The sequence below is a fragment of the Bombyx mandarina genome, chromosome 01 (genome assembly GCF_030267445.1).
Source record: "Bombyx mandarina strain Sakado chromosome 01, ASM3026744v2".
NCBI classification, from domain to species: domain Eukaryota; kingdom Metazoa; phylum Arthropoda; class Insecta; order Lepidoptera; family Bombycidae; genus Bombyx; species Bombyx mandarina.
Genome location: NC_143208.1, coordinates 7,312,222 through 7,335,579, shown reverse-complemented (window position 1 = coordinate 7,335,579; position 23,358 = coordinate 7,312,222). Strand labels below are relative to the sequence as shown.

Sequence of the window (23,358 nt, the reverse complement as noted above, 5' to 3'; positions counted from 1 at the left end):
TATAATAGAAAGTTCTATAAAAACAAAACAATAAATTGAATTTTATGAATAACTCAATAAAAATAAATACGGGTATCTAGAATTAATTAATAATAATTTAATGAAGTTTAGAAAAATTAAATATTTCGATTAAATAAACTTTAAAATAAAGTACACACAACAAAAACTACAATTTTATAATCCTATAAGGAAATTTGAATGTTTTAACTTTTTAATTAATATTGAATTGAATTAAATTTACGGAATAGGTGAAACGATTTGTGAAGGATTTATAATAATTAAACAGTAGGTATTTTTATTTTTAGGAATATTTAAAGCATTATTAGCTCGAGAAAAATACTTATATTTCTTTTAAATATCACTATTTTAATTTCACATTCTGTATGTAACCTTGTCTCCAAAGGAATTCTATGCATTTGAATGTTTTCAATTTATATTTTACTATCAATCTTATTGTGCATGTGTATGCGTTCCTTAACTTCCCTCTCATTACATTTTTGAAATGAATTCCTAAAGTTTGTGTAATTATTTGGTCAACTTGATATCAAAAATAGTTTCTATTTGCCCTAAATAACCAAAATTAGTGTCTGTTTGGTTAATCGCCATTAAGTATAGCAATTAATATCCATATTATAAAATCAAATATTTTTAACTTGAAATTGAGCGAATAAACACTAATTGAAACACTTTAACCCCTAGTTATAGCGTTAAGGAGTACAAAATGATAAAAAAAAACAAAAAGTTCATTTTTACACAAACAAAGGTACAAAGTTAAAAAAAAACAAATAAGGCATATAACTTCTTTGCACTTCAAATTTTAATATTAAATGTATATTTAATAAAATGACTATTCCTAATTAAATATTTAATGTAAAAGTGACAAATTCTTATGTGACTACGTAGCATTTACCACGCATTTTTCTAATTATTCAAATATGTTTAGTAGTAGAGTTTGAGTGCGTTGGGGTTTGCTAAGATCAAAGATCTTTAGTTTAAAATAGTGCATAGCGATATTATAGTTGGTGCACGTAAAAATACATTCAGACTAGTCTATGAAATGCGCGTAATAGTCACACATAATAATAATATAAGGAATAATACACTGCAGTATTTCACCAAAACGTGTCTTTTGGAATGAACAAAATAGTTTATGTAAGATAATGATATTAATTCCGCTCACGGAATAACAAAACGCATTTAGAAGCCACAGAGTGCCTATGATGTACAGCTGAATAGCAAATCCATTTCCAAAATTGAATCTCTAACACTAAAGTAAAAGAAAACTTAAAATTAATATATCTTTACCAGTAACACAGTAAGTAGTGTTAAAGATGCAACGCTTTCCTCCATTGATTTAATTAGATGAAGTAGCTTTCTGCTCGCTAGCATTTCCATTTAAGCTCAAGTAGTTACAGAGCCTATTTACTTATTGAGCATTAGAATGAGTCTGTGGACTTGGGAAGCCCATCACTAGTCACATCACTCATGCAGGGTGTGTCTATATGATCATGTTTCCCATTTTAACAGAAATTAACACCCTCACTTATCTGACAAGCAGGACTCCTGTCTTCAGCTACGACATTCACATCGATTATAATCTATAATTTTTAATTAATAGCTTTAAGACTATTTAACCATACTACTTTCTAGTATATAAAATAATTTAGAAACCTATTTAGCCCAATTGATCAATATTCCTTAATTTCTGAGAACTGTGTAAATCCCGCCTCGAATTTTATTGCACTCGGAGATATTTTAAAGATGTATGTATATATTTATATACATATATATCCATCTTTATCTTATTTAAAATATGTATAGTAAAAAATGTAGTATGTAATGAATATCGCAAATTTGATGTGTATGTATTTAGAAGATAATATTATTGTAATGTGAAGCTGAAGGTATATAGTAGTATCACTATTTAAAAATATATATATTACATATAAAAAAATTATTAAATATCTGTATTTAAATAATATTAAGAAAAATACAGCGTATGCTGAAATATGTATCGTGAGGTGTTGCACTAATCTTCATATAGATAATGAATTTCTTCACCACCATTTAATACTTGAATTTAGTCTAGTGTTAAGAGTCTTAAGAATTATTATAGCAGCGTGTAGATTGTTTAGAAGTAGGAAAACGATGTAGGAGCGTATCTCCGAAACGAAATTCTAAACTATTTGTCTAGTTTTTAGATAATAGCGTAAATTTAGATTTATAAGGATGTCCTTAATCTAATAAATCAAATGCGTAACTTTTTATGTATCGTATCTGCATTCGTATGTGGTTTATCCGACTGAGTAAAATTTTGTATTTTCACGGGCCCTTTGAGAAATAGCTTTCACAGTAGACGTGCAGAAACTGACACGTGAATCTTTCCAACAAATTGGTGGATTTCAAAATTAAATATTTTATAGTAATAACGTAATTTTGTTGGGATTCACCAGAAATTAATATTTGTATGCACGTTATATTGATGAACACAATATAATCAGTCATTATAGTCATAGAATAATCCATAAATAGATGAAGAATGTTCACTACTATTCAGCACTGGTAATAAAAAATACCGCGATAAGTAAGTCTGAGTTTCTGTTGCAACATTCGAAATACCTTGTTACCACTCAAATTGATAATGAATACTTTGAATACGGATTATTGTATTTAAATAAAACTGAGTATGATGATAGTTGCTGTCTATAAAATTGTTTTTACTATTAATGGACTAATCGAAATTTCACTGTCAATTTTATAATCGAGAATATTCGTCTATTTTTCGGAAAGAATGTATCACCTGTTTACTATATTTAATAAAACCACATGTTGTTATTCGTTTATTTATAAACACTATTATAATGAAATAAATTTATGTAAATTTATTATTTTAATACTCATGCTTAAAATCTTAATCTACTTTTTTTTCACAAAGCACTCAATCTATTTAATGTATGTAGATCAATAAAAATAAACTAATAAACGTCTCGTCAATTCCTTTTTGGTTTTTGTTCGTAAAGGTCAAACATTTAAAACAATTGTACTTAGATGTTATGTAGTGTCATAAATCATTTGATTTTTCATAAGTTGATAGCATAATAGCAAAGATTGAGTTGCTAATCTAACCAGGATATTTCACTGGTTGTAGAACTTGTCGCGAATGTCGCAGGCACATCAGCTTAGTAGTTCTATGTTACTATTTTTAAAATGGAAAAAGCGCTATTTCTCGAAAGTTGGGACTCAGACCTTATATCTTAAGTTGGTATCTTATTGTGATATCACTACTAGCCTACAGTTTAATTTAATAAAAGGTGAACCGTGAGCGTCAAAGTATGAAAAATTTAAGTTTCAGTAAGCTTCACGTGTTCTCGAGTGCCGTGCAAGGTCAAAAGCTTATTGTCAGTGTATAGGCGTAATCTACGATATCTTAATACTAAAAAACTATTGCGTGATTTTTCGGAATCGTTTATTGTAAAATATGTAGGCTTTATTAGTGTTTTCATTTAATTTTTATTGCTCAGATATGTGGACGAGCTCCAGACTCCTCTGATGTTAATGGCTATTGGAGTCAATAGAGAGCAACTTAAATTGAGGTATGAGTTGTAAATCTCGGTTTCATAGTACAACAGAAGCCTCACCCTTCGAACCGAAAGGCACTACTGTTACATTGCAAAAATAGCCAGTAAATTACATTTGTTTATTAAAACAATATTTAGTAACAACGCCTCCAAGAATATACTAGGTTTATTTATTGCCGTGTAGACAAACGACCATATAGCCCATTGTACGGTGAGGGTTACAAGTCGCTCATGGACATTATCAATGCCAGGGGCACAGCAAGGCCGCTGCTTACTACTGAGGATTCTCCACAAGCTTGTATTCCAGAATGAAATGTCCTAGCGCTCGGGAAACATCAGGGAGTCATCTAGGAAACATTTTGAAGTCGTCATGGTACTACGACAATTTCTTGCATCAACCTTGGGAGTCCGCACGGGTAGGTACCACCACCCCGCTTATTTCCGTCGTGAAGCAGTAACGCGTTTCGGTTCGAAGGGTGGAGTAGCCGTTGTAACTAGTAACTATACTGAGACCTTAGAACTTATATCTCGAGGTGGGGGGCGCATTTACGTTGTAACCAGTAACCACTTAACACCAGGTGGGCTGTGAGTTCGTCCATCCATCTAAGCAAAAAAATAATAATAAAAAAAAGCCGATTTGGGTATTCATGCGCGCATGTGTCTAATGTCGATACGTTCAGGGCTTCGAGTAGCCGGACCTATTTCACTTGTGGCTGCGCGTAGACATGGAGGATATACTTGAATCTGCGCCTGCCGATACAGGTCCCATAGCAGTGATGCAGGGTCAACTCTATTTGAGCATGTGCAAGAGGGGACGGACCGCGTACTTAAGCAGTGTTCGGTCTACGGAAGGAGTGGTCCTTGAAAATCTTAACGCTCATTACCAAGAGTGGTGTCGGTCCAGAACGCTTTTTGGTCGCTGCCAAGGCTACAGAAGGTAATTTTGCTGGTTTAGTCTCCCATTACTGCGTAAGTCCGATGAAAGTCTGAGCCCTAGTGCAAAAGAAAGCTGACCACCCGTCAAACTATTGCCTTAAACTTAATTTACCACGTAACATCCGGATCTGAAATATTCTTCCGTCCTCAGTTGTTCCTGAGAGCTTTGATATGTTTTTCTTTCTACGAGATTTGTATCCTCAATAATAGGCAGTGGCTTCGATGTACCTCTGACGTTACTGATGTGCATGTGCGATGACAACCTCTCAGCGTCAAATAGAACGCACGCATATCTGCCTACTCGTACAAGGTCAATAAAAAACAAATTACGTCATTCCTTTTTACTTTGGTAACGTTGTTGAGAGGTGAAATCATCTGAAAATATTCAAATCTTTAATCACCGATGAGCGCACAGGAAGGAAGCCATAAATGTCACAAATTATAGACGATTTCTTAATTTAGATTAGGGACTTCGATCGAACCGCTCGATTTTCATAGGCAAAGATTTTTAACAATTGTGAAATCTTGCTCTTGCGTCTCGCTGGGCGCATTAGCGACGAGAAATAGTCACGAGACTAGCATAAATTTAAAATTGTTTGTATTAGAGTTATTATTTTCATTATTAAAACAGCAATGTCGGTGATAAAAATTCATCGAACTTTAATTAAAGAACGGGATTTTTTAAATCACCGGATAAGACCAATGTGAATAAAAATTACATTTTTAAGCTTGAATTTCGCTATTGGATTATTTTTAACAATTGTAAAAAAACATTAGCATTACAATATTTATTAGTAGTTATTTTTTTTAACGAACGTTGCTTAATTCTCCTAGGGTAAGGGGTTAAGAGAATCGTCACGTAAGAAAAATTGCCATTCCCTTCGCCCTTGACTTTACCATAAACCAGAAGATTCCTTAAATTTAGTCACAAAATTAAAATCAAAATTTAATTCAGTGCCTTTGAATTGACAATCCAATCTTTCATCAAAATTTTTGATAGATTAGACAAGTATGAAAAGTTAACCAGAAATTAAACAGCTAAAAGCAAATTGTAATACACAAGAATTTATGAGCTAGTTATTCTTGGTAGGTCAAAAGGACGCTCATCCACTGTTAGGCACCTACAAGTGTCGACTAACTAGTTTATATAAACTAATATACAACACGAAAATTATTTTTCGAACGCGCTGGAAAACAATGTGTGTACGCTGCTCCCATCTTATTACAGTTAAAGCATTTCCTTAGCGCCAAAAAGAATATCAATAGTAAGAAACTTCATTCTTGACGGGAATCCTCCTACTGCACACGTTTTATTCTTGTATTTACGAACGCAATTAAATTGTATCGAATTTATAACCGACTAGCTGTACCCGTCCTGTTCGCTGGGCATTTAAAATTAACATTATTATTTCTCACCCCCACAAAGATTCTCATCATTAACGCCCGCGCAACTGGTGTAAGGAGTCCAACACTCATATTAATATTAGCCTATCCATTAAGTACATGTATTCTCTACATGGATACCAAGTTTCAAGTCAATCGGATGCACGGTTCAGTAGTTATAACGGAACACCCGTAAAAACCACGAATAGATAAAGAAATAGATTTATATATTAGTATAAATTCGGAATGCAATTACACCGCTCGAAAGTACATAATACCAACAAATTAGTAGCTAAGTCTTTTTTAAATTAAGAACATTCCAAGCATTATATAAAACTAATACATAATACAGAAAATTGAGAACGTATTTTGAATCATATTACTGATATTTTATCCACCATGGCCTATATAGGTCCAAGCTTCTCTTGGTGTTAATTGTTTACACAGAAACTTGAAGTCAAAGACCAGAATTCTTTTGTAACAAATCATTGTACATCAAAACACGTGAGTGTTATCCGACCATAGTCGTCTAGACTTACAATAATGGTTACGTGGAAACATCGCTGCTTTTTATGAATATAAATCGTAAATACGAGTTAGGAAAGTAGATGGTTTCCCATAAGAAATTCTACTTGCACCAAGATCTGGATCGTACTAAATCCCATCCCTCGATACGAATGAGTAGGTACATTCTAATAAAATAACTACGGATAGTAATATGTTTTCAAATAACATAAAAACAGAATATATGTACTTATGTCATGTTCCATGTTAGTCCCATAAACTGGTCCGATCAGATTAAGACAACTTTGGAATCCAGCATCAATGTCGCTATCCACTGCGCGGAGGACAGAAGTGAATGGAGAAACATTGTCCTAACAAAAGTGCTCAGTAAAGATCACGACCCTCAGAACTGAGGAATACGACACACGGAGGATGTCATGTGATCTCATGTGAACTATTTCCACGAGCTGTTTCAATGTATTCTGGTCTCACCTGAAACCATTCGCCACAACATAATTCCCACAAGGCCTTCCATCGATTCAGCTGGCAACAAATCAAATACGAGCGTATCAGGTGTAAACAGTTTCTAATGAATATGCTAATTGTTCATTTATGCATTTTACTTTTTAGCTAGCATAGCATACATTAGCAATTTTCATACTAGCACTGATTAGTGCCAGCAGCGTCGATTATTTCGAGTAATTTTCGAGGAGATTTCAGTTTTGATTTCAATATATTTTTTTTCTTTTATTGCCTTTGCAGGCAAACGGGCATACGGCCCACCTGATGGTAAGTGGTCACCGTCGCTCATGGACGTCAGCAATGCCAGGGGCAGAGCCAAGCCGCTGCCTACCATAAAGTACTCTCCGCAAGCCTCGTTTGAAGAAGGACATGTCGTAGCGCTCGGAAAACACAGTGGAGGGGAGTTCATTCCAAAGCCGGATGGTACTTTTTCTAATCTTAATACTAAGCTAGAATTTACTCCTTTCATGATAATATGGGTACCTACATATGAGACAAGAACAAGTTCAGCCAGACTTCGAATACCAAATCTGCAACAGAAAAAATCACTGCGGCTGTAAACGGTACCCAGGATTTGCATCAAATATTTACCTATTATTTATTTAATCTCCAAGCCCATCATGACTCCGGGATCGGTTAAAAAAACCATTCAGGCTTGATGAAACTTTTAAATTAGCTGGCTCAACATTTAACGATTTACTTGAGATTAAGCAGAAGGGTTCGCGTGACGTTTGAGAAAAATGTGTCTAATTTTTCAGACTTCAGTTTTTTTTTTTACTTTATCACAGTTTCGATTTCTTCAGGAAATTCTTTCAAAGTTGTATATTTCAATAAGGTGACAGTGCCACATGTCATAACCTTGAAATTTCAATTATGTAATGAAACAGTTATGTTTGAAAAAAATACGCACGAGGTACATAATATGTTTTAGTCAAAAATCAAAGAGTTTTGCAACTGTTTGGAAATTGAATTTAAAGCAGGCCGTTCTTAATACCGCATAATAATATATTAACTGGAGAATTTTTGATAAGAATGTAAAGGTTTAACAAAAAATACCTTTATCTGTGATCACACGCGAAACATCGTCCAAAAATCTTTAGCAGTATTAAATGTTAACGTATTTGTAGACAGGTGTCCTGTCTATGTCAATATTAAGCAATTTATCAAAGACATGCATGAGATAATTGAATACATATTATTATAATAGGTTAACTGTTTATAATAATAATGTTCGAGTTAGCTTTGATGTCATTGATAAATATCTTATTTGCGTGATCTCGTATTTCTGTAGTGAACTTTGCTTCGAGCGTATTGCGAACGAATTCCAATGCTCGCGTAAGCCAATATTCAATTTTGCTCGGGTGTTGCTTCTGAACCTAGAGCTAGTAAACTAAATTAAGCACACTTATGTCAGACCAGAATATCAACTAGACTTTATCACATAGTTGTTTTATTTTATACAGATACTATGTATAGACCAGATAAATTTTATCAGTAAAGCGGAAAGCCAAAATCTAATATTTCGGTTTCCGCACTGTGCACCTAGCCTAGTAGTAGTAGATGCCTATTCGATTTCTTGTCATGGATTCTCCAATTACTATTTTTATAAACCTGACGTTTCTATGGTGCCAATACTTGGTCTGTAATTATAAAGGCTCTAAATTCTCTTATAGAGAGATTGTTCTGGTTTCATATTGCAGTGCGGTTTTTTTTTATTTATTGCTTAGATGGGCGGTCGAGCTCACGGTCCACCCGGTGTTTAGTGGTTAGCGAAGCCCATAGACAGACCCAGCTTGAGATATGAGTTCTAAGTCTCAGTTTTTACAGTACAACGGCCGCCCCACCCTTCGAACCGAAATGCATTGCTGCTTCACGGTAGAAGGTAGCTAGAGCGGTAGTACCTAATAAGACGTCCTACCATCAGTAATTTTCAGTAAAATTATCTAATCATTAATTTCGTGCTCCATTTATTTTGTATTCAACGTATGTAATTGATCAAATTCAGCCATTTTTGATAAAGTTATAAACAAACAGTTTTATAGAATGTACTGGAAGAATAATACATGCGTAGAAATAAAAAAGATTCAACCACAACATATTATTTTCTTCCACGAAATAAATGAAATGTTTGAAGCGATAGGCGAATAAGGAGATGTGTGTAAAGCTTACAGTAGAAACGATGATTCTAGGTTGATGATGTCGTAATTTATCTCCACTACAATAATATGTACACAATATGTTATATTTTGGCGAAAGCCTTAAGAATAAGGTACAGCCTGTAAGTTTTTTTCTTTCTGGGTATGTGTTTCCCTTCAAAATTACATACTCTTTAGTCACAAAATTTACTGGATATAACTAGAATTGTTGAAAACATATTCTTATCTTCCATCGTGGGTAGATTTTAGTATGATGTAAATAAAGCAGCTACAAATTATACTTTTTATTACTTTTCTTGAGCATAGTAGACCTATACTAAACCAAGAAAGAAAAGAGATTTTTCAGTCGTGGCGCGTTATGAAAAATTGATGAGAGTGAAATTTTACGATGCGCGCGCACCGTGACTCAAAATTAACAGAAATGAAGTTGCCCACTGAATCGCTCATTACAATACGACCGACGTAACTTGGCGAGTCTGAATATAGCCGCAGGTGAACTTTCGCGCATGTATACTCGTAAAAAATGCTACCAACAAAACAGAAATGGAACCTCTGTTAGTGGCGCATGTTGGCACGCACGCCGCCTCTGTTCACTGAGTATTTATATTTATAATATTTATCCACATGCTTTGAGTTTCTACATTTAAAACACGTGTTTTCATTTTGTTTTCATTATACGAATGCGAATTTTATATGTGCGTCTGAATTATAATCAGAAGTCATTTAAATTGAATATTTAAATCAATACTAATTAATATTAGAAAATATTTGTGAAAAAACTGTGCTCATCAACTTTCCTAAGTGCTCCAATACAATTGAGGTTAACTATCCGTATGTATTATTTAGTAATATAAATGACAAAATTATTATTTAATATAATTCATACGAAATATTATTAAATTATTAACGTTAAATATTTATTATTAATTATTTAATATTAAAAAAAAAAGAAATAAATTGAATAAAAATAAAGTATAACTTCTTACGCGCGTACATAAGTACACGCACCCTTTTTTTCTTAATTAGCCGATTCTCTGACAAGGCTTTATGTATTATACAAAATCTTTTAGAGAGGCCGTTAAAGTATGAAAATGGAAGGCAATGGTACGGTTGATTTTCTGATATGATAACACAAACTGTCAAAACTTGTCAGCCCCAACGATTTTATGTAATCATTGAATGTAATATTAAAACAATTATAATATATACGCACGCATTGAGTATCTATATATTAATACGTGAAGCAAAAACTTTGTATCGCTTTTTACGAAAATTGCGCGGACGGAGGAGTATGAAATTTTCCACACTTATAGAGAATATAGAGAAGAAGTGCACAATGCTAATATTTTTTTGAAATAATGCATAAAAGATACATTAAATCAATAAAGAAAACATTACACACACTACATACCATGTATTTGACACACACACGCATGCATACTATTTATTGTCAAACTTTTGTTCTTGATGTCTGTTGTCAAATTGAGAATAGATTAAATATTGTTTGTGTTTGTTAATATTTTTATAGTGTAGTCTTGGCAAAGTATAAAATATACAAAATAATAGTGTACAAACTTACAAGTCCAATTAATTATAGTCGAATTTCGACTAATGCGGGACCTCTACTAATATTATTATTTCATTAGAAGTGTTATTTAATTATTGTGATAGAATTATCAATAAATTAGAACTATTTGGGATTCCGATTGATCCCTTTATTTAATGTACATACATATATACCTATAGCAATCATAATTATTGTTTCGTAACAAGTATGTCTGAATCAGTAAAATACAGAGCGTGTAAATAGCTGTTAATAAGACTATAGAAATAATAAAATATTAAAATAACAATTTAATTTATAAGTAGTACAACAAAAGCACATGCTCTTTTTTCGGCGTTTCAGTGCTTTTTTATTTATTTTTTTATTGCTTAGATGGGCGGACGAGCTTACAGCCCACCTGGTGTTAAGTTGTTACTGGAGCCCATAGACATCCACAACGTAAATGCGCCACCCACCGTGAGATATAAGTTCTAAGGTCTCACTCAAGTATAGTTACAACGGCTGCCCCACCTTTCAAACCGAAGCACATTACTGCTTCTCAGCAGAAATAGGCAGGGTGGTGGTACCCACCCGCGCGGACTCACAAGAGGTCCTACCACCAGTAATTACGCAAATTATAATTTTGCGGGTTTCATTTTTATTACACGATGTAATTCCTTCACCGTGGAAGTCAATCGAGAACATTTATTGAGTACGTATTTCATTAGAAAAATTTATTCCCGCCTGAGATTCGAACACCGGTGCATCGCTCAACACGAATACATCGGACGTCTTATCCGTTAGGCCACGACAGACGTCGAAAATGAAAAGAATTAATGTGATGGTTGGCCCTAATCCCGAATATGGGATAATGCTATAATATTATATATATTATAAGGCGAAGATGAAAAACAATGAGATCGCAATGCTCGCGAAATTAAAATATATTATTATATATTTTTTTTACGCCAGAATTTTTGATACTTAAATGATATTAAGATATTTTATTCCTTAACGAACAAACAAAACGCACGATCTATATATAGCTAAAGCCTAACAGTTTCAGCAACTGGTGCAATTACGTTCGGAAATCAATCTTGTTCAGCATATCAACGATCGGCTGGATTCAACATCAAAGGTCGCTTTAATTATTGTACAGTTGCCACATGTTGTGCCATACGTCTGGTAAATTTCGCGTACAACGTATCGATCGTAAATATAAAATAGTGATTTCGTTGCTTTTATAATATTTTTATTGCGGTTGTGATAATTGGGGAACTTCAAAATGCTACACTGTGTAAGGTCAGCGCGCCCACTACCAATATGGAAGGAGGGTCGTCGTATCCGCTTGCAGGGGCACGGAGCGGGCCTCGGGGAAACCCCTCTGCCCGGACTAAATCTCCCTGCCTAATGAGGCAGGGGTGATGCGCTGCAGGCTGGTCTAATGCAGACTTGAGGTAGTGGTAGGTAGAACTTTTCTTTTTCTTCACCTTCTCCTCTTCTTTTCTTCTTTATTCTTCTTCTCTTCTTTCTTGGGGGAGGTCGCTGCTTTCCTCCATGTTTTTTTTTTTTTTTGGAAGGCTGAATGCAGTATTTATATCTATTTTGCACGATTTCCTATCCCATGCTTTTGCTTATCCATTGAAAACATCCATGGAAAAAGGGTCTCAAGGTGTGTATTTTAAACATTTTAATGTCATCATTTTTGATATTGCTATTGGTTATCAAATTGTGATTTTTTTCAGTGCAACAGAAAGAAATACAAAGAAAACTTGTATATTTTGCATTGTTTCTCTTTATCTAAACAAATGGGCAAGAGAAGTTACTGTTATTGTGGTTACACTTCAGTCGCAAATTGATTTTAAATGTTCTAATTGTGTTGAATCCATTATACGTAAGTAAAAAGTATAGTTTTTAAAAATCATTTTGAAACGTATATAATTGAATCACGCTAGCTACGATTTCTAGTCGTAGAATAGCGAAACGATTCGATCCAAAGCGCTGTTAGCGTGTAGATAAAGACGCATCGACGTCCGTTTTGACAGTGACCCGTTAGCAGTATTCAATGTTGAGCGTGTGGTGCAAGATAGGACTCGATCGATTCAGTAACTATTTCCACAGTTCGATCGATGTGTTTCAATTCTAATGTAGGAATCAAAAAGAGATAGTGTATTTCTATTGTTTTCGATATCAGAACAGACGGTGAATGGTTATCGTCACCCGTAGAATTCAGAAATGCTTGGGTGTACTATAACTGCTTTTACGGATTAATCTCCTGTTTTTTTTTTTAATTATTATTATGTTATTTTCGATGCTATTGGTTAACTTTCAAATAGTGAGCTAACAACAACCACCGTCTATTTTTCCATAATAAATATTTCTAGAGTTTCGTTTCATTTCATACCAAAACGATCTAACAGTATCTTGAAGCGTAGCTGTTTCTTTGACTTGGTTGTTCGTGTTCGCGATAGGAGGATTCCAGCTGTTAGTTAGATAAGCGCCAACCATAATCTCAATTACAGTTAGGGTCTTGTAGTTTTAAGTGTATGTATGATTCGCGAAACCCAAAAAAAATACTATAACTAAAGAATTACTATTTAACCTCCTTTATGGAAGGATAACGAAGCGTAGCGATTAGGAAATATTGCGGAGAGAAATTAAATTCACAGCAATCTTCTTTTTCTCTACCTTATCCCACTAAGTGGGATCGGCATAGCTAATTTTTCTCTTCCATTCTATTCTATCAATCGTTGTCTCAATACTCACTCCTCTCTCTCTCTCTCTCATAACGTCATTCACACACTCTATCCGTGTCTTCTTCGGTCGACCCCTTCCCCATCTACCAGATAGCAAATAGCTGTAGCAGTGCTGATAGCAAATAGTTATAGCTCTTGAGAACCACTATCAATGTTCCCAGGCTGTAGATTAATTAAAACAACCTCGACAAATACAAAAACCTAAATAGTACATTCAACACATGGCGGTGCAGCACATGCCTCGTAAATCTGTCCAAAAACTCATTTCGTATTCTCTACTAACAGTATTTATTCAACATGAAGTACGCTCGCAATAATAACTAACATTTCACAATTGAGTGAATTCATTAAATTAAAACCACAATTAAAGTAATAGGTCAAAAATTAAAACACAAATGTCGAATACATTTAGTTTACTCTTATCAACGTCATTTTATTATCAGGAATAATAATAACACAATTTAAGTATATATTCAACTTATTTGCATGCACGGATAGACCACAGTAAGCACTATCCAGTCGGGTTGCGTGAGATTAAATAATTGAAACATCTATTAATATGAACCTAGATTACAACGCTAGCTGCTACTGGCAAAAGCCGCAGCAAATACGGACACAGCATTTAATGAAAGTGTATCCAATTCCATTTATATTTTCGCGTCAAGAATCCAAATTTACAGTGACGGTTTCATTACCGCATACAAATAATGTTGTAATAGTTTTATATTGTATTTTGTATTCTATTCTATTTTTGAACTGCAGAATAATGGGATGTCACGCGGATTGCTTAGTTATGTTTAATTTTCGATAAATAGTTATCAATCAAGGAACCCAACCTAATATCAATACTTTTGAAATAAAAACACCCCAACTCTTCGAAAATGAATGAGAAAATTCTAAAATTATTTTTAAATAAAAATAATGTTCAAATATTTTTTTTAATTACCGAATTAAATGTATCTAACAACTAATTAAAATTATAAATCACTTCGAAGAAACAGCGATGTGGTCAGGCTTGTCTCCTCTTTGATATAGTTCCCACATTTTAGAGTAAAGGCTCTCCAAGCCTCTTGCATAATGCTCGCAGTCAAACAACGTGCTTTCTAAACGAGCTTTCGAAACTTTCGCACGAATATATCGCCGGCTGTGAAAGACAAAGTTTTAAATTTAGTTTCACGAACTGGATACCCGGAGTCTATTAAATATTTTGTACTTTAAAGTAATTCGAAATGCACAATGTTAAACACTATGCATAGACAGAGTCATTTAAATAAAAGCTACAAAAAAAGCTTTACAAAAATATTATTACAATATTTTTTTTGTTTTGCTTTGATGTTTGGACGAACTCACAGCCCACCTGATGTTAAGTGGTTACTGGAGCCCATAGATATCTATGACGTAGATGCGCCACCCACTTTGAGATATAAGTTCTAAGGTCTCAAGTATAGTTACAACTGCCTCACCCTTCAAACCGAAACGCATTACTGCTTCACGGCAGAAATAGGCGGGGTGTGGTACCTACCCGTGAGGACTCACAAGATGTCACAAGAGAAGGTTATTTTGTATAGAATTAAAATATCGATCTCAAGCTCTATCAAGATCTATAATAAGAAAGTCTATAGCTTAACCGCCACTTAAATAGCAGTATGTCTTGAAAATAATAAGTAGTTAAAACAATGTTTTTGTTACTACTAGTTTCAATTTCAGTTATCCACAAAAAACGCTTACTATGCAGAATCAGTTCCTAATTTGATGGCTATATCTTCGTAATGCTTTCTATTTTTAGCAATGAGCTCCGTACAATGAAGTGCTGTTAGCTGGGATGCAGCAACTCTGAAATTATGAAACGTAAACAATAATAAACTTGAGGCTTACGTTACGCACCGCACTAAACAAATTTTGATTTATCATTTTATTTTGTGAAGTGAACTGCCTATGTTTATCTGAGTTTATGTTAAACATTTTACGAATACCTTGAAGCGAGCGTATCTCCGGGCAGAGTAACCACTGGAGTGCCAGTCCAGAGGATGTCCATCGTCGTTGTGTGGCCGTTGCAAAGTGGTGTATCTAAGCAGATGTCTGCTAACTGTCCACGTCTTACGTGTTCTTCTTTACAAGCAATTTTAGAGAAAATAATACGTCCTGGTGTTAAACCTAAATGTGAAATAGTTATGTAAGAATGTCCATTCGCTAGTTATTTTTACATTCTGTTTGGGAGTCTTTACCTAAATTTAGCCCATATTTCTGAATATTAGGTTCTCCAGCAGCAGGAAAACTTAACAACCACAGTACGCTATTAGGGACCAGTTTCAGAATAGTTACCCAAGATTCCATTATTCTTGGATCTATTTTGTATAGCTGATTGAAATTGCAAAAAACAACTGCATCTTCAGGTAAGCCGTACTGCTTTCTGGACGTAAAAACAATGTTTTCAAAAGAAACTTCACCGGATGCAACTCTCTTACTGGAATAATTTATTGATATACCATTATCAATGACAGTACCGTTGACTAAGACCTGTAATACATATAATGGATAAATTACGATTTACGGTACCTCACAAAGCTGAAAGCAAATTTTAAAAAGTTACCTTTTCTTGCTTAGGATTAATTGTTGTATCGAGTACATAATTCGGAATGTTTACTTTTCTTATCATAAATTCAATTTCTTCGAGATTTTCGAAGGATTCAATTGTCTTATCACATCTTACGTTAAAAACTTCATCAATATTAATAAATTCAGACGAATTAATCAGTGCTACATTTTCATGAGCTATCGAATTATTATCAATCAGTACCTTGTACTTCGTTTTTAAGTGAGGAAACATTTTTTTGTGATCACCAACAAAATAAGTATGCGGCATATATGCAAATTTTTCACTAAAATCTTCTGATAACGACAAAGGTGCGGAGACTTCATCAGTTATCATATAATCTATGTAGCCCGCTCCACTTGTCCCCGGATATCCCAACCACATAACCTGAATAGGCGCTGGTTTTAAAGCAAAAATTTCGTTTCTAGCTCCCTTTGTATAACCGTTCATGTTAATTAAGATATGGATACCATCTCTGTGGATTCTTGTGGCCGCTTCCATATTGCAAGGGATACAAGATAAATCGATAAAATTTTCAGATTCTTCAACTATTTTTCTACGGAATGTTGTACCATCATCAGCGTTGAGTGCATAACAAAAAATTTCCACTTTGGAACGATCATGGCTACCCGGAATGGACTGCATTAAATGTGAGGTTGGATGATTACCGAAATCACTGCTTACGTAACCAATTCGTAATCGACCTTCCATAACTTTGGGGTGTTGAAACGTGACAGTATTTTGCAAAAAATGAAGTTTGTCTATATACAAATTTGCATGTCGAGTGGCAATTTCTCGCCTGGCTTCATTCGTAAGTGGATATAAAATGGAATGGTGTGGATGCACAGAAGAAAGTTTATCCATTTTTAATTGTTTATTGACTATTTCTATAATATTATGCATTCGTTCGTAGTAGTCATCCCAGTTGCAAACAATTTGTAAACAGTGCGCTAAATTGCAATAAGCATCGGGAAAATCAGGTTTAAAATACAGAGCGTTTTTGTATGACTCAATAGCTTCTTTGATGTTGCCAGTATCTTTGTAAATGCTGGCTAAATTGCAATGTGCATCAGAAAATGTAGGATTGATTTCGATAGCTTTTTTGAAACATGCAAGTGCTCCCGTCATGTCTTGCAGCTCTCTAAGAGTGTTACCCATATTACTGTAAGCATCTGCGAACTTAGGTTGTATACCGATAGCCTGTTTATAGTGAAATAGAGCCTGATGTAGTTTACCTGTAAAGCAAATATATTATTAATGCATCAATAAAAATTATAAATAAAACCGAATAAACAGAAAAAAAACATAAGAAATAATTTATATTACTTATATTTAGCAATTAGAGCATGTTTGAAGCTTGTATGCGTGGCTACCTTTTAACCTGTCTTCTTCTACTACAAAGCATTAATATGAATGAGCTTTAAAACTCAATTCACCGTTGTATTAATGCAAAGTGACACTTCACCTTTAGATCTCAAAGTGGCATCCATATTGTCAACGAGCTATAATAACCGATTAAAATCAGGTAAGCTATGAGCTCAGTAGCCGTTTTTTACTCAAATAAAATATTATGTAATTTACCTTATATTTCATTCGTGTTTCTACAATCGAGTATGATGATAAAAATATTTGATTCATTTAATCAATATGAAACTATGTATAACACGGGCTGCCTTCTGAGTTAAACTCAAATTAGATTCTTAAGAACATACCTTGTTGCTGTAAAAGGGATGCCAAATTGCTATGAGTTGCCGCAAAATTAGGGAACACCTCCAAGGCTTTCATGTATAAATTTGTAGCTTCATCAATTTTCCCTTGTTCCCTTTTGACGTTGCCAAGATTGTTGAGTGTATCTACATGTGTGGGACATAGACTTAGTGCTTTGAAATAGCACTCCTCTGCTTCGGTCACAAGGCCCTTCTCTTTGAGTGCATTAGCTAGATTGCAGTACGCGTCCGGAAAGTCAGGCTGTAGTTCTATAGCGCGCTTGTATGTATCGATGGCTAGGTCTATGAAGCCTTGTTTGTAATAGAGACACGCTAAGTTACCGTGCACGATTCCGTTGCTTGGATTTAATTTCAGAGAATGAAGATACACTGCAAGAGCTCTGTGAATATAAAAATAAACTTATCAGCTTTTGAAAAATCCATTATTTAAAAAAAAAAATGTAATATGAGCTATTGCACGTGGTTGGTTCATCCGTATAATTTGCAAATGGTTTATTGATCTTTGGATATTTTAATATTTTCTGGTATACAAATATTACAGTACGACAGGATTAATGTTCTAGGCAAAGCCGTTTCGCGAGTTATCAAATCAAAATCACGCGATGTGTACTTTTTGTAAAAAAAATATAAACTTGTAGTACATTGTATACAGAGAAAGAGGTGTTTATTTGGTTACTTTTAGTGAATATAAACACTATGGCTTTTAAGACATAAGCAGAAAAAAAAACTATAAACGAAATCACTGACGTAGAATACTGTACATTATCCGAAATGGTCTACCATTCGTGGGTAATAGACATCGTTTAGTCTAACTGTTTCCAGAGGCAAATCAGAATGTACATATAAACAATCGTATTAAAATTTCTCGCAACTAAAAGAACTCAATTATGTACTCATTACTAATTTAAAATCCGACGATTTATTTTAATACACAAAACCGCTTAATGATGACAAAAAAATGTCAAATATACTCGTAGTAGCTCGCTGCGTTCAATTATTAGTGCTTCGCTACCCACGTGTGTACTAACAGTTATCGATAAATTCAATATTGTTCGAAATAACGTTGTTTTACGCGTTTATCGAACGAGTAGTTAATATAGACCACGAGCTCGGGTTTATAAAAAGACGAGAGCCCTTGAAACGTTCATTGTCATTAAATAAACCTATTGGATGGATAAATTACTGAACAAACTGGTTTTTGACGTTCGTGACTACGAAAACTGTAAAGTTTTTTAGTTAGTAACTATACATACTTAAAATTTTATAAGAATTACAATACCTAATGTACAATATTTACTTTGTATTAGAACGTATTGTAAGTATGTATTGTATTGTACGCGTGCTACGGTACGCGTGTGAGCTTTTAATACGTTGTTGAAAAGTGAGACCTACCAATGATTGAGAGTTATACCTCATGTCTCAAGACAAGTCGTAGCATTCTGAATGTAATTTTTAAGGGCTTCGGTATCCATCAAATAAGAACATGAGCTCGCTAACCTGTATAAGCAATAAAAAACTGTTAAAGATATTTATCGATTTTAAAGACTCATTAATTTTAGTTGAAATAATAAATTATATTTTTTAAATGTACAGAAAAACTTGTAGTCTAACGGGTCAAGTCGCGTCACACAAAATGTTTCTTTCCGTGAGATAGAACAACCGTTGTTCTACCCTTAAAATTAAAACAATTTTTTAACTAATTAAACATTATTTTTTTAATTAATTATACAACTTTAAATTTCGTGAAGCCGTCGCTGGCCCCAAAAACTATAAAACTTTTGAAACGTCAGAAATAATATAATGACAATTTGAAGAATGCGAGATTAAGCCGCTTAATTCATTTTAATTATGATAATAATATAATAACCACAACAAACCAAAGGAGAACAGGGGTGATTGAAAATCAGAGTTGTTCCATGTACCCACTTTGCTGTAGTTATGCCACCTTTTTTTTCCTTTTCCCTTTTTTTTCTCTTTTCTTTTATATTAAAATTTATATTCGTTTAACCCGTCATATTCTAAATCTGTCTGAAAGGCATTAAATGATTTTATTATTATTTATCTATCTTTTTGTGCTGTTCGTTAGTCTCACTAAAACTCGAGAACGGCTGGACCGATTTGACTAATTTTGGACTTGAAATATTTGTGGAAGTCCAGAGAAGGTTTTTAATGGTAGATAAATATGAAAATGCTCGGATTTAAATAAAAATAACAATTTTGTTTTCCGTTTGATGTATCCCCGGCCGGTTATTTTATACAAAAGTTTAGGTATTTTATTTATACTAGAGGCACTACGAAATCTGGCGGATCAGCTAGTAATTAAATATAAAATTCATCTAAATTTCAGCAGTAATGGAGTGGTCAGAAATACCGATCCATTCCAATTTACATAGTGATAAGGCACTCTTTAATTCCATTCTATATGCTCATGCATATTTAGAATACAACGCACAGCAGTTGATTTGTGTGACTTTTGTTTTTATTCAAAATTCCCTGAGGCCCACAAGTTAAAAGCTTTCGTGCAACTTATGCTATAATTACATACGGTGTAAAAGGGTATTTAATTAAAACGAGACTGTTAATGAAAACGAATAACCCTTCGTCCCGGCAGCCTTTCCCGAAAAATGTTCACGTTTTGATAAAGCTTCCTCTTACGTTGAGGTTAAATACAATTCAATTAAGTTAATAACGTTCGTGGACGTCGAATAAGATCGACGATGATTTCATTTTATAAGATCGTTACTACGCCACCCGTCTTAATATAATGACGTGGTCTGTTGACAAAATGCTTGTAATAAAACTATGAGCCATATGTTAGGTTAGTGCTTCTTTTGTCAATGAGTTTTGAGGGTCGGGGTAGCCTTCTGCTAACGATCACCGCGTGTAACTAATTGTTCTCATTGTACACAGTATTAAGAACAGGCTTCAAGCGCTGTTAAGTCTCATCCAAAGTCTTATAAGGTTTGTGATTATATAAATTAATTAAGACTTATTAATTGTAAGTTTTTTTTAAAACATTTGAGATTTTATACGTCTCCAATTATTATGTACAAGAAAACAAATATGTATATTTAAATAATCGCTGTTGGATTGTTAGGTCTTATTTTTATTTTGAATACGCACTGGCCAGAATCAGATTTCAAATACGCTTCGGCTAAATATCGTATTGATTTGATATGTTCAAGAGTTAAAAAGTTGTATTAAAAGTTTTGTTTCGTGAAAATGCAATGCAACGTAAAGGCGACAGATTGCGAATGTGCCATTTGTCAGAGGAAATTACAGAGCTGAGTAGAGCGGAAACTAAGATGTGTTTTCGTTTCAGTTTCAGTTGTTATGCCGTAAAAATATTATTTTATTTTACATCTTTATCAAATCGAGTTTTTCAATAGATTTTATAAATGTAGCCAGTAACATTGAAATTCATGCAAATTTATTAAGGTAGACATACGAGTTATTAAGAACAAAAATATTTGGTTGAATTGTAATTATAAATAAATTTCTAGCGAATTGAATAAAATAAAAAATTTCCGAGTAAATTTTATTTTAAGCTTTTAGAGAGCTAGGATTGTTTAAAACTCACTTTTTAATTTTATTCTTGAACCAGCTGACACAGCCGTTTGAGAATTCGGAGGCTTGAGCTGTAAGACGCGGTGGAGCGATATTGATGACGGTGTAGACGACGATGCATTGATAATCCATAACGCAGGCATGTCCTCAACGCGTGCAGGGTTTAACTGAACACTGACGGATAGACGCGGGAGACATGGCGAGCCGGTTGCGTGACGCCGCGCCCGCGCACCTCACCAATGTCCCCCGAACAACGATGCCGCCTCGACGTAAGACCCGGCCTTCGCAGCACCGACCGCTAAGCGCTCAAAACGCAGTCGATCTATTACCAACTCCATACAATCCCGACATTTACCTATGCGTCACCAAATCGCCGCTCATAAAATTTCGAAACACCGCTCTGGGTTTCATCAACGTAGTTTCGATTTAAAATTAAATCAAACGCGACTCTTGATTTCTCGTTTTATTCTGGAATCGTAGAATTTTATCTACGAATCCGTTTTATTATAACGTATTGTTGTGCAAAAGACCGAATGTTATTCACGAAACGATCAGCCGCTCTCGCAAAGTATCAGCTGTTACGGGAGTTTATTTTCGCGGCGATTGTTTACATTGCGACTTTACATCGCGCCGATAAGCCGTCTCGAAGTCAACAGGGATGCGGCAAAATGCAGTAGCGAAGTCAAGCGCGGAGCAATAAAACTTTTTAAGCGATCGTAAAATGTTTACTTGTAATAAAGTGTGTACGTTAGGGATCACGGTAAATACGGTAATATTGATTTGCGGCGGGAGAAGCGAGCAGCGGCGACCGCGGCGTGCCGACGCGGCGGAATCTTGACGCGACTGCCGCCGGGCTTTCCCGCTGGAAGCTGACGCGATTTCACTCCTCCTGTCGTAACACGCTCAAAAAGTGGCAAAAACTTTTTAGCTGCAACTGGCAATGCCATGTGTATGGAATTCGTATCGTAAACAAATAAATCGGTTAATCGACAACATTAAACTCATTTATGTACCGTTTGTATAAATGACCAAAAATATTAAAGTTTTATTATTATTAATATTCAATTAGTGATATAGGCACTTTTGTAATGGTAATATGAATTCACTGTCATTTCTTCATGAGTCATTGAACGAACGACAATTTGATGTATCGATTAATTATTAATCAATTCATTATTACGCAGCTACCGAAACTTTTAAATCTTATTCGGTATTATAAACTCTTTTTTTTCGATTCAATACACACTTTTTTGAATATCGTCTCATATTTATAATATAGCCGGTTTCTTAACACAAAGTTGAACCAATAGAGTAGGTAAACTTAAAAAAAAATGATCATACGAAAGTGTGACAACGAAATTTTCAATGTTATATTCTAATTTTAGCCACAACTCTCGTCGGTCACTTGCCAACTTCCATACGATTTTGACAGATACGAGACTAGTTATAATTAAATTCAAGAAGCATTGCCAAGGACCCGGCTTTTAATGCACCTATGTGACGTGGCTTACCATCCGCATACTCATAATTGGAACGATCGCTACAGCGCGTGGAAACTCAATGAAGCCGAATTCACACTATATACCTAATCGATTGCAATCAACGACACAGCATACAGCATGCATACAAAATTTAGTTCTAAATTTAATTAACTAACAAATATACTGTTCTAGTTTTGGTCTAGTTGCAACGGAAGTGACGTAATATGTTTATTAGTGTCCGCATGTTTTGTTTCAAATGCATTCCGAAGCGTGCTTTCCTATTTGGTGTTACGGTTTTCTATTTTGGCTTCTTCTGCGAGTGGATTCTAAAAAATATAACTGAGCTTAATATTTTGCAATAAATGTTATTATACATTTGATAAAACATTATACTAAAAGATTCCATGAATAATTTAGATATTTATTGATCCCTACAAAGTACCTAATATTCAGTAGTTGAGTTCATGAATACTTTAATTTCTCGAAACAAAATAGTGATTTATAGTGGTTGCTTCTGTATGTACTAACCTACTCATTTCAAGATAATCGCGTTGTGAATGGAATGATTTGACAACTTTTATACAATGCGATAATCTGATTTTTCTATCCATC

The 23,358-nt window shown here is 34.2% G+C and overlaps 1 protein-coding gene across 1 annotated transcript; it reads right to left on the bottom strand.

Annotated features, from left to right (window-relative positions):
• Positions 1-13,776: 13,776 nt before the first annotated feature.
• LOC114244540 (UDP-N-acetylglucosamine--peptide N-acetylglucosaminyltransferase 110 kDa subunit) lies at positions 13,777-22,180 on the bottom strand. Its single transcript, XM_028176394.2, has 7 exons — positions 21,279-22,180; positions 17,684-18,078; positions 15,969-17,206; positions 15,604-15,895; positions 15,352-15,532; positions 15,107-15,211; positions 13,777-14,522 (listed from the first exon to the last, which is right to left on the bottom strand). Exons 1-7 carry the CDS (start codon positions 21,395-21,397, stop codon positions 14,363-14,365), a joined length of 2,490 nt encoding a protein of 829 aa, XP_028032195.2. The 5' UTR covers positions 21,398-22,180; the 3' UTR covers positions 13,777-14,362.
• Positions 22,181-23,358: the final 1,178 nt, after the last annotated feature.

What these genes read in the sequence shown, in the direction of transcription:
- LOC114244540 (XM_028176394.2), bottom strand. Translation starts at nt 21,397, where the DNA reads ATGGATTATCAATGCATCGTCGTCTACACCGTCATCAATATCGCTCCA. An exon ending in TTCAAGAATAAAATTAAAAA is followed by an intron (nt 18,079 to 21,278) that starts GTGAGTTTTAAA and finishes TTATATTCACAG; the next exon opens with AGCTCTTGCAGTGTATCTTC. An exon ending in TTAGGAACTGATTCTGCATA is followed by an intron (nt 14,523 to 15,106) that starts GTAAGCGTTTTT and finishes TGTCTTTCACAG; the next exon opens with CCGGCGATATATTCGTGCGA.